The sequence below is a fragment of the Rousettus aegyptiacus genome, unplaced genomic scaffold (genome assembly GCF_014176215.1).
Source record: "Rousettus aegyptiacus isolate mRouAeg1 unplaced genomic scaffold, mRouAeg1.p scaffold_m13_p_5, whole genome shotgun sequence".
NCBI lineage: Eukaryota > Metazoa > Chordata > Mammalia > Chiroptera > Pteropodidae > Rousettus > Rousettus aegyptiacus.
Window position 1 is genome coordinate 11,427,422 of NW_023416308.1, and position 11,972 is coordinate 11,439,393.

General features: G+C 45.0%; 1 protein-coding gene across 4 annotated transcripts in view; it reads right to left on the reverse strand.

Annotated features, from left to right (window-relative positions):
• The window catches only part of GCN1 (GCN1 activator of EIF2AK4), a 52,204-nt gene extending 40,562 nt beyond the window's left edge, over positions 1–11,642 (reverse strand). Inside the window, exons 1-7 of one of the 4 annotated variants that reach the window (XM_016127156.2) lie at positions 11,575–11,642; positions 7,398–7,500; positions 4,271–4,334; positions 3,623–3,754; positions 3,072–3,180; positions 237–335; positions 9–143 (exon numbers count right to left, since the gene is read on the reverse strand). In XM_016127156.2, the coding sequence (XP_015982642.2) occupies positions 9–143; positions 237–335; positions 3,072–3,180; positions 3,623–3,754; positions 4,271–4,334; positions 7,398–7,500; positions 11,575–11,592 (660 nt within the window). In that variant the 5' untranslated portion in view covers positions 11,593–11,642. Of the gene's footprint in view, positions 1–8; positions 144–236; positions 336–3,071; positions 3,181–3,622; positions 3,755–4,270; positions 4,335–7,397; positions 9,461–9,514; positions 11,021–11,045; positions 11,369–11,574 lie in introns of those variants that run through there. The other 3 variants (XM_036221672.1, XM_036221673.1, XM_016127155.2) reach the window with 3 other exon arrangements.
• Between the last annotated feature and the right edge of the window lie 330 nt (positions 11,643–11,972).

Below are 11,972 nucleotides of genomic sequence, written 5' to 3' on the forward strand. Positions count from 1 at the left end.
CCACTTGCCTTGTGCTGGTTGACCACATCTATCTCCTTGTGGTTCGTGCAGAACTGCACCAGCAGCCCCAGCATGCCTGCATAGTTCTGGTTGGGTTCTAGGCTGAGGATGGCTGACAAGTACTGTTCCACCAGCCCAGGGTTCTGAGGAAGAAAGTGTAAAGCAGGTATATCGGATGGCAGTTGGGGACAGCGTGCAAGAAGCAAGGCCCACCACGCCCTGCTGCCTCCTGTCACCTCTCTCCACAGCTTGGTGAGCTTCTTCACAGCACCATCCACGGCATGCTTGTGGGAACCGCCCAGCACCTCCACCAGGAGCAGACACTGCACCTCCACCTGCCAGGATCAGGAGAGGCTCAGAGTAGGACATGAACTGGGACTGAAGGTCCCATGGCCTTCACAGCCTATCCAAGGCCTTTGTCAGGCCCACCAGAACCGGAATTCACCTCCACTAGGCCCCTCCCACTCAACTCCAGCCAGACCCTCCTCCGTCCACCCCCCACACTTAGACTGTCCTATAATTACATCTGATCATGCAAGTGTTTCATTAACAAATATTTGTTTAGCACCTCCTATGAGTCAAAGAATGAAAACACATGGGGAACAAGACAGATATAGTCCCTGCTTTCATGTACCTTATAGCCCAGAAGAAAAAAAGGATATTAAACAAATAAACACATTAATGAATATATAATTCTAGAGAGGTTAAGCGCCATACAGGAAAATGACAAATGTCCTCTTTAATATATTTCTTTAGATGCCTTGACTTTTCCTTCATTAATTCTACAAATACTTACTGAGCACTGACTAAATAGTAGGCACTATGCTAGGCACTGTGGGTACAGAAGATCAGCAAGATGAGCCCCACCTATGTGGAGCTCACTGCTCAACCCAGAGTAAAGCACATAGTAGGTGCTCAGAGACTTATGTGCCACAAACACCCAAGGTCACTGGTGAAGTGTCAGCTGCCACCCTGAGAAAAAGGGCATGCTTAAGAAGTCTGCTGAATTCCACGTGCATGTGTACAAAATGGCATATATTATTCACTGCAACACTTTTTATAACATATAATAAAAGACTGTAAACAATATAAATCCCCATCGGCAGGGGACTAGCTATATATACTGTGGTACATCCAATCAAAATATTAGTAACCAGTCACACAGAACAAGAAATTCTAAGAAGGACTCTGACTCCAGAATAAATTCCAAGACTGGTAAAGAAACAAGATGAAAAAAAAGAATGTATGATACTGTATCATTTGTATAAAAAAATCCACTTGGTCATTGATACAGAGAATATATCTACACATAAGAAACTAGTAACAGAGGGGTCCTAGGTGGCTAGGGACAGGGGTGGGAATGAAACCAGTATATCCTTTATACCTATTGAACTCTGAACCATTTATTTTTTAATTAAAATAATTTTTAATTTCAATTTTAGTTAAAATAATAAGCTTGCTGATATTACATTCAGAACTATACTGCTGCTCCTTTTCCTGGAATGTTCTAACCCCTGACCTGGGTTTGGTTTGTTCTCTCATGTCTCCCTGGTCTCTGCTCAAATACCTTCACTGAGAGGCCTTCCTCCCACATCACCCACCCCATTCTCTCTATCCTACTACCTGCTTCTCTGCCGCGTGACTTCATGTCTCATCATTTATTTGTGGACCTGTTTGTCGTCCACCTCCTCAAGAGTGTCAGCACCATGACAACAAGGTCCTGTCTGGTTCTCCGCTACAGGCTCAGCGCCTGGCTCATAGGAGGCCCTCAACCAATACTTGAGAGACTTAATGAACTACAACTTATGTGTATGGTTAACATCAGCAATGAGCAAAGGATTCAAGAAAAAGAAAAAATAAATATGGTCTCAAGCTCCTGACACGTTCAGTCCCATAAATACAACACTCTGGGGCTGATCCCGCCCACTCACTAACCCCTAGGCAAATTTACCTCGGGTTATGGTTACAAGAATTCACTGGAGATGAGCCAATGAGGGAGCCCGTGATGAACCATCTTATAAGGAGGCCTTTTGTTAACAATGAAACCCACATTCTGAAGAGTGTTCCATTCTAGCATATCCACTACCTGTGAGGTTTCAGTGTTATCTTTTAATCAATCACCAGTTGGCCATTCCATGGTCATCCCCAGAAGTATGCTGGATAAGTCCAGCTCCCAAGGACAAGGCGATCAATATGGCTAACCACCTAGCTGCTTCAGGGAGAAATGCTTTTGGTTTTCTGAGGCCACTCTCATTTACCTGCATGGCCCTCTCTAAGTTTCTACAGCCCTCTCGCACCTTGTCTGAGCCCATCTTTATGCAACTCTTTAAAATGAATGGGATGGATGATACTTTTTCCCATTTGGCAGATAAGGAAACAGGCTCAGAAGTTAAGTAATCAGACAACTCTCATGGCCAAAAACAGATCCACATCAAGCTCCTTAGACTCCTTTTCACTAAACTGTGGGACCATTCCCCTTGTCCTCTACCAAGTATATCTAGATATTGAAAAGAACTGCCGAACATGGCCTACTGGGCCATCTTCAATCTGTGAAAGGCAAGGCAGGGAATATGAAAAGAGCAGGCAAAGAAAGGAAGGCGAGAATTTAAGGACTAAAACACATGGCAAGAATTCTATTCCATTCACCAGTTCAATGCTGAAATCCAAGCACAGGGAAAGGAATGATTAGCCAAAAAAAATTTTAAAAAAAGCCCCAGAATGATTTACATCACTGTATTTTCTGGATTGTTTTCTGGCTATCTTCCCCTCTCTGGCCTGTCATGTCTTCCACATACACCACAAAGGCAGAAACCACATTTCTCTTGCTCGTCACCATATTTCCAGTGCCTATCCTCATTCCTGACCCAGAGTGGCTCAAAGACAGTTGATAAATAGATGAATGTTATTATGTTGCACTCATGCTCATCCATCAAAGTCACACACCTCAGGACAATTTAAAGTGCCTGGTCGCCTGGCACTGAGAAAAGCCCTTAGCATAGAGAAGGTGCTTAAACATGCCCGATTCTGTACGGAGAGCTGACCATCACTACTCCAAAGACCTGAGAACCTACCAGTTTATTCCAGATGTCTCCTTGCCGCTTGGCTCTCGAGGGAAAGACAATGCGCACCAGAAGGCAGGTCCAGGACAGGGCCAGCGAGGCTGCCGAGCCACTGCTCTTACTGCGGAAGGGAGGGGAGGACAGGCAAGAGGTGAGTGAAGTCCAGCAGCCTCCAGCTAAAGGAAAAATGGTCACTGCAAAGCTATTTGGCATGTAGGACCCTCCCTTGACCTGGTCAGAACTTGAAACCAGCTTCCCAGAAATCACCTGTGACAATTCAACACAAGGAGTGCAGGCCTCATCAGCCAAAATGCCATCTCTTAGCACTCACAACTATAAAAACAAAAAGATGGTCTCTCCCATTCATTGCCTGGTGGGCATCTGGTTTCCCCTCAAAATGGCCTGCCATCTTGGCACCTTCATCCACTCAGAAGACAGACTGCTGGCGCCATTCAGAGTTGCAAAAGGAAAGACAGGCATGCTCACACCTGCTCAACACAGCTTACCTGCACCAGATTCTCCTGGGTAGGACTCTACCAATCCCCGCTACCTTTAAATCTTACCTGGGAACACCTGCTTTGGAGCCAATGCCTGAAGACTGCAGAGAGTGCAGAAGGTTCTTAGCAGTGGCTTCTGGCTGGGCCTCAGCCAACTGCTGGATGGCTGCCTGCAGGGCCCTGCGGGAAGCTGCATCTCTAAAGGAAGGAATGAAGAGAAAATATGAACATGTGGATGTGGAGCAGGGCAACGTGTCTTAGGCCAAGTGCTGGTCTTCTCAGAAAAATCGGGCTGCACTGTATTCCAGAGGATTATAAATGATGGGATTAGGAAATAATTAGATCGATCTACCATCTCCAGGAATTCTGGAGTCACTAAGACTGTAAGGGCAACACTTACATTTATGGAACACTAACTATGGGCATCCAACTAGGCTAAGTGCTTTTACACGCATGACTGATGACAGCATACAGACAGCACTCATGGTGTGCAGGCACTGTTCTGACACTTTATGCTTACTAACAACCACCTATCATTCCCAGTCTGCAGATGAGGAAACTGAGGCAAAGAGAGGTTAAATAAATTGTCCAGGACCGAACAGCTAGGATGTGACGCAGACCAGATTTGGACCCAGACAATCAGGCCCCAAAGCCTGAGCTCTAACCACCAATCTGCACAGTGTTCCTGACACTGGGCCTTTGGTTGGGATTCACCTGTATCGATGCAGAGTCAAGCAGAATAACTTGCAGAGCCCTTTCACTGCTCCCTCTGGCAGATCTGAAACCAAAGATTGCACAGAGATTAATTAATAAAAACTATTTTGTGAGTATCTGCTTGAGCCAGGCATTCTGTCAGACATGATCTCTGCCCACTGGACACTCCCTATTTGTTTGACAGAGAATTCCCAAGAGGAAAAGGCAATGACAAAATGGAACTCTAGGAAAACATCTGATACAGAAAAGCTCTCAGGTTGATATTTGTTAAATGAATGAAACTAAGGTAATACAAGTGGCCTCAAAATTTAACATGCTATCAAGTGGAGGTGCCAGCATGTTAGAACTATTCTGTTTCTTGATCTGGATTCTGGTTACACGGGTGTGCTTAGTTTGCAGTCATACAGTGGGCTGTTCACTTATGATATATGCACTTTTCTTTACATATGTTGTAATAAATGGTTTTAAAACCTAGGACAAAAATTACTGTGAGGGATCTGAAAAAGGAAGAACAGTTTCTGAAGGTTTTTAGGATGCAGGTGCTTGGCCTAACAGATTAGAGGCTGTGGAAAAATGGAAAGAGAGGGATGTGCAGGTCAAATGCATTAACATGAGCAAAAATGCAGAAGTAAAAATGCATAATGCCTATTCGAGACACACAAGGAGGAAGAAAGGAGGAGGAATAGTAGCTCCCAACACTTCATTAGTGCCATGAGTGCCAGGCCCTACTCTAGGCATTCCCACACATTAATTCATTTAATCTCCACGAGGCAAGTACTGTGATTGAACTCATTTTATGACAAAGAAACCGAGGCACAGGAAATTAAGCAGGCCGGTCGAGTGAAAGAGAAACTCTGGTTGAACGACACTGCTCAGTAATAGGAAGTCAACCTGTGACAGGTTCTGTTCTGCGTGCCGGATTGAGGCACGCAGACGAAAGTGGGAAGGGTCTGAGGAAGGAAATGTCAGCTGCAGTGGAAGACTCACTGACATGAGCAGCACTAACAGCAGGAGGCCCACGAAGGGCTGGCACAGTGTCTCACACTCCAGACACCCAAGGATGGAGGGGAAATGAAGGAGGGGCAGGGACCCAGTTCCCCCAGGGCCCGGAACATTGCTTTGGTCCATTGGATTTGGGGCTATTTCGGCAATCAAGGAAAAGACTGACTGGGGCAGAGACAGGCTGGAGTTAAGAAAACAGTAATAACAACAGCTAATGTATACCAGGAGCTTACCAGAACCAGGCACTGTGTTAAGCACTGTCCATACATGTTCTCACTCATTCCTCACACCAACCCTGTGAGGGAGGCACTACTGCTATCCCCATGTTCAAAGTAAGGAGTCAGGCTCAAACAGGTTAAGTGTTTGAACCTGGTCACACAGCCTGTAAGTGGCAAAGCCATGGCTAGAACACAAGCCCGTCAGAGGCCTGAGCCGAGCCCTTCATCACTGATTGCCACACTAAAAGCCTGTGACTGGACAGATCAGGCACAGGAGACACTACATCAGCCTCCAAAGGTTCAAGCACATGAACACAGGACTAAGGTGAGCGAGCCTCAGAGGCCTCCAACCCAGGCTGGGCTGAGCCATGCTGACCATGTGCACGTAGGGTTAGACAGATTTAAGAAAGTCTTCGACTCCTCAGCCTGGCTGAAAATATGTCCCCCCACCTTTGGTTTACGCACTTGGTTACCTGCTACACTAACAAAAGGAGAGGCCAGAAAAATGATCACTATGCAATGGCCCCTGCTTACTCGGAATATTATAAAATTGAGAACTAACAATTTCACGAGGGAGTAGTTAACTTCCCACCATCAGCCTGTACACCAAAGGCTACAAACATTTTACAAATGTAATTCACCCTGAATTGTAGAATTTCAGGGAGATTGAAGAGTAAAATAAAATCTCCCTGAAAATGTCTTGAGTAGTTCATAAACTTCACCCATACACATCAAACTCCTTACTCCATAAAATGGGGATAAGTGTAGTATTCAGCAGTCATTTAGCAGTGAGAATCAACCATTATGGTTTGTGTGTATACAGCTAGTAACTTGTCACACAGCAGCCTTTTCTAACTAGAATCCTGTTGAGAAAAGTGACCAGAAAGACTTGTGAAGGTGCCATAAAAGTCATACACTAAAGCATTAATATAGAGGAGAATCTCTTAGAAGCTCACGATGAGCAACTGACTTCATTTATAAACAACTTTAACAAGCTTGGGTATGTTACCAGGCGACAGTAGATCAGATGCAGCAAAGGAGAACCTGAGTGAGTCATAAAAAGTAGGCTCTTGACCAGTAAGAAGTGAAAGCTGACAGAAAGACACAACTCTATACAGCTATGGTTCTTGAACTTCAGCAAACAAGGGAATCACCGAGAGGGTTTGTCAAAACACAGATGTTAGGCTCTAGTCCCAGGATTTCTGAATCTCAGTTGCTGGAGTAGAGCTGAGAATTTGTATATTAAGTTCTGAGGTGATGCTGATGCTACTGGCCTAAGAGCCATACTTTGAGAACCAATGCTGTGTAGCAAAAACACACCAAGAGGGAACTTGAAAACTAATTAGGATGTATTAGATGACGGCAAACTAGTCTTACATACCCTGATAGCCCCAGTTATGGTACAAAATCAGGATGACTATATAGAAAACGTGGGATTAAAGAAAGCTTGATAAAGTTAAAATGCCTTCCTATAGAATATGTTGTGAATCTTCCAGAAGGCACTGGAAAATCTGACATCTCCCAGACTTGTATGACCTTGGAATCCTTTACTAGACAACAGCCCGTTACCATCTTGCTGACTTCCATGGAACACAGACTCAGAAAAATGGTGCCCCGAGTCATAAGGGAAATGTTTTTGCATATAGTAAATTACTTAAGAAAGATTGTTGGTATCTTTTAGAACTGTTTCCAATCAAAATGGTTAAAACTATAAAAAGCTTTGGCACCTAAATGGATAAACTCTCTACTAATCCAACTGTTTCAATGAAGATCATAACAAGCAAATACAGAATGTAAAGGCAGAAGTTGTTGCAAAGAGTGGAAAAGGCGGCCATGGTTTTAAACACAAAAAACAATTCATTTTGAAATGAAATCATCTCTAGGCCATATGGATGGAAAATAAATACCTTTTCCAGAAACACATTTCCCCAGTTCACTGAGGATTTCTCTCCGCTCCTTCACACTGGCTGTTGTCACCTTCCCTGCAAAACGCTTTAGTGTCTCAGAAACCTGTGAAGACCAAGCCCACAGAGAAAATTTCATCAGTCAGACTACAAAACAATGAGTGTGCATGTGCTGGGGAAGGGAGACGCAGAATTCAGTGAAGAGCTCTCTAACCCAGGGTTTTTCAGCCCCCACCGTACTGACACTTGAGGCCAGATAACTCTTCGTTGTCAGGGGTTAGCCTTATACATTGAAAGATTTCTGAGCCGCGCTCCTGGACATTACCTACGAGATGCCAGTAGCAGCCCTCTGGAAACTCCTCCCACCCCAGTTGTAACAATCCAAATTGTCTCCAAATGTTGTCAGATGGGGGGGTGGGGGAGGGCAAAATCACCCCAGTTGAGATGTACTGCTTTAACTCAACCTGTCAACTAGTCAATCAATGTACCTTACTTACACTTGGACAAAAAGAGGCAAGACAAAAGGCAAAAACCTCAGGATAGGAAAAAAAAGCATTCAGGATCATATAACTTCTAGTGAAGACCTACTATGTGCTGTATATATCCTCTTTATACTAACACATGTAAACATCCCACAAGGGGAATGTCAGTACCCTGGCAAGTCAATAGCGAAGCATAACGAGTGGCTAAAGGGTGAAGAAAGGTTAAGAAATGGAATCCCAGCTCTGCTTCTAACTAGCTACAGACACTCAGTCCAATTATGTCATCTCCTCGATCTTCAGTTTCCCCATCTATACGATGCAGATAACATGACCTACCTCATGAATATTATGGCTCATATGACTACATGCATGTGAGATCATGTATGTAGAACATTTACTCTCCTTCCAAGAACAGAGTCGGCCACTACTATCAACCAGCCTTTGAGGTAGGTAGCAGCGTCCCCAATTTACAGACGACAAAGGAGAAGAAACTAACTCCAAGAGGGTAAGCCACTGCTCGACTGGAGTTGAGGGCCACAGCACCTGCATTTTTTAAACTAAAACCGAAACCAATAGGTCTATAAACTGATGATAACAAGTCCTTGGCTTTCAACCACCATCCCAGTTACCACAGCTGCAGCCCCTGCACAGAGGGCAATTTGCAAATACTCCTGAATCTGCTCCTGAGCAATATAGTCTATAAGCTACAAAGTGGGTAGGTCGTGGATACATGAATGAAGCAGGGAATAAGAAGACCCAAGTAACTAACGCTGGTGTCGTCATCTTTTTCTTGAGTCTAATTCAGACAGGCCTTATTAGTAAAATAAGATTCAAGGGTGAACAGAGATAAAATAATGTTTTTCTTATACTTAAATCCCTACTATAATCCTATTAGCAATGAATGAACTCACGTCTAAAACTGTCTTCTACATAAATGATTTGTCTTGTGTCTTTACAGTCACACATGCATGTAATTAAAGAGTCAGAGTTCTGGGAGGTTTGCTATAAAGACCACTCCCCTGCCCTTATTCCCCAAAGGTAACCTCTTTCCCCAATTCTGGCTGATTATTTTGGTAGTTATCTCTGTATCTTTAAATAACTTGCTCGTGCTATTTGTTGATTTTTCAGCTTTACTGCCCTTCTACCGTAGCTCTTTCCTTCTCCAACCCCAGCACACACCCTCCCATTTGCCCAATGTAATTCCTCACCTGCATAATATGGGCCTGCTCAGTAGTCAGTGTTTATATTACATGTAAATGGTATTCAACTTCTGTTTAATAAACTGTGTTTACTATCCCGCACAGCTCTTTAACCCTGAAGTTAATAATTGCTCTGTCCCACCTTACCTCAGTTTGACTTGTTTTACCTGTTCTAATTATTCAATCCCAAAATTTTTGCCACTTGTCTCACTCTCAATACATGTGGGCACATCAGGTATTCTACCAAATTCAGTCTTCCCAAAGAAGTCTCTCTCAACATCTTCTGACCTGCCCCAATTTGGCAAGAGATCCCTATAGTGGGAATGCAGTTTATCACTCTGAAAATGTAATCTTTCTTGTGTTTGAGTGAAGCGCATCTTCTATTCTGTGAAGTCCCTGCAAGTCTGAAAATGTTCTAGCTTCATACTTTATTGCCTACCATATCTCTAAGTATGTCCAGAGTTCTAAAATTTCACACGAATGTGCTTTGTTGTGACTCTATTTTTATCCACTGTGCTGAGCGTTTTTGGTCTGGAATACATCTTTCAGTTCAGGAACATTTCTTGAATTATTTTCTTGATAATTTCCTTGGATATTGGACCTCCTGCACTAGCCCTCCCAGGTATCCTGCTTTACACTTATGAGAAAGAAAACACCCAATCCTTTGCCGAGATGGAAAAAGCTGGGGATCTGACTGCATCTAAAAATGGTTTTCAACTAATCCTCCTAGCTTAGCCCCTCACTTGCAGAGGTTAGCTGATACCCCCAATTCCCACCTGTAACAGATTCCACAACAGAAACTAGGTTGGTTCTCAGCTTTCATAAATGTTGGCTTAGAACTGATTTTCCTTGGGTCTGCTAAATCCTTTCCCACTCATCATTTTCTAGCTTCCAAAAGTTTGCTGTTGTCTGCTCCCCATTCTCCCAATCGTTGTGGGACTATTTCTTTAAACCTCGTTACTAGTTTTACTGAGATTTGAAGAGATAGCAAGAGAACATCACATATACAATCTACCCTCTACCTAGAATTCCCACACAACTGTCTTTCCACAATAATATAAAATTCCTGGCTAAAGTTTCACTCACAAAGATGAAAGAGCTTTCTTTCGGCTTCAATTCTCTTAATTAGAAAATGAATGTTAACCACTGGAGACCCCTTCAGAACAAAACTGAGAAAGAGCACACTAAAAACTTTTAGAAAAGTCACTAGTTGGTGAGATTAGCTACTAACAGCATTAAAGTTCACACAGCTCTCTCTCTAGAGTAGCATTATCCACTAGAACTTTCTGTGATGGACATGTTCTTTTGCACTGTCCAATACAGTAATTACTAGGCACATGTGGCTACCCAAGCACTGAAATGTGGCTCGTGCAACTGAAGAACTGAATTTTTAACTTCAATAATTTTAAGTGGCCATTTGGCTATTAATTAGCCAAATGGCTAGAGGCCACCATACTGAGATTTTTTTTTTTTACTTGAGTATTAATGTTAAAAATTCAACATGTGTTCCTCCAATCCCTTTAGAAATATCCAACAGACTAAGAAGCTTTCAAAATAATACAACTTGAAACAAATTATAACACAACTTGAAACAAAGTACCAGCCCCTTGCACGGGACACTCTCAATAAGTACCTTTCAAATGTTCCCTTTTTCCTGGTCACTGCCGCATCAGGGCCATCATATAATAATCAATTAATCTCCTCAACGTGGAGACCCAAGTGAGCCAAACTGTCCTATGGACACTTGCTTCTTTTTCCCCTTAATATTGTCTTTTCACTCTAAAACACACTGCAAACGAGTCTGGAACAAAAAGGCTTTCCTAAGTACTTTCCCTGAACTACAACGTACCCACAGGTGACAACATTCAAGGGTGACAAAACCCCTCCTAGGTAGTAACAGTATCTAACCTTGGGCCTCGTAAGACCAACCAACGGATAAGGAGCCCTACTTTATCTCACAACCACCTTACACAATCGTATTCTTTAAACCCCATTTGATAGATGAAAGACAGACTTGGCGAGGTTAAAAGTCTCATAGAAATCGACGAGCTGGGGCTCAAACTCCGATCGGTATGAATCCAAAGCCTATGCTCTAAGTTCCTGCACGTAGTAGGTGTTCCAGAAACATTCGCTGAACGCTAAGTTTAAGAAAGAGTTGGCGCTGGCTCACTGCGGGAGGGCTTCGAAGAAACAGGGCACAGTCTCTGAAAGGTGAACTTCTGCTAAGGGCCGGGAAGGGGCCTGCCCGGCTCCAGCTGCCGATGCCGAGGTCGGAGCCCCTGCCTCGAGCCCGGGGTGGGTCAGAGCCGCTCGGGACGGGGGGCCGGGCCGAACTCGGAGCCGAAGCCGTGAGGAGGCGGCCCGAGACGGCCCCGGGGCCGCGCTCTCCGCAGCCGGCGCCCCACACACTCCTTGGCTAGCGGCACAAGCGGTCCGGCCCCGCGGCCGCCGTCCACACCCATCCGCTGGCCGCGTTGGCCCCGCAGCTGCCCGCCTCACCTGCGTGTCCGCCGCCATCCTACCGGCGCTGACTCCGGAACCGCTTCCGGAGCGCTTCCGGGTCACAGCGCGGGCCCACGCAGCAGGGCGAGGCCAGGAGCACGCTGGGGCCTGGGCCTGGCGCCCCCGGGCGGGACGGCGGTCGCCGCAACGCAGGCCAGGCTTGGAGTGCAGTAGCGAGATCGGGCTCCTGGGCGCGCGCCAGGGACCATGAAGACCTTCTCTCCAGGGCCCGCCCTTCAGCCTTGGAGTCCCGGTCCACTTCTCGTCCTGGACTCGTGGCAGAGGATTCTTAACGCAGTGAGACGGCCCTGTATAGCCTCCAACCCACTGGAGTCTGCATGTCCAGCACGGACTCCCCCATGGGGGCCCTTCCTGAGTGAACACCGTTGTGTCGT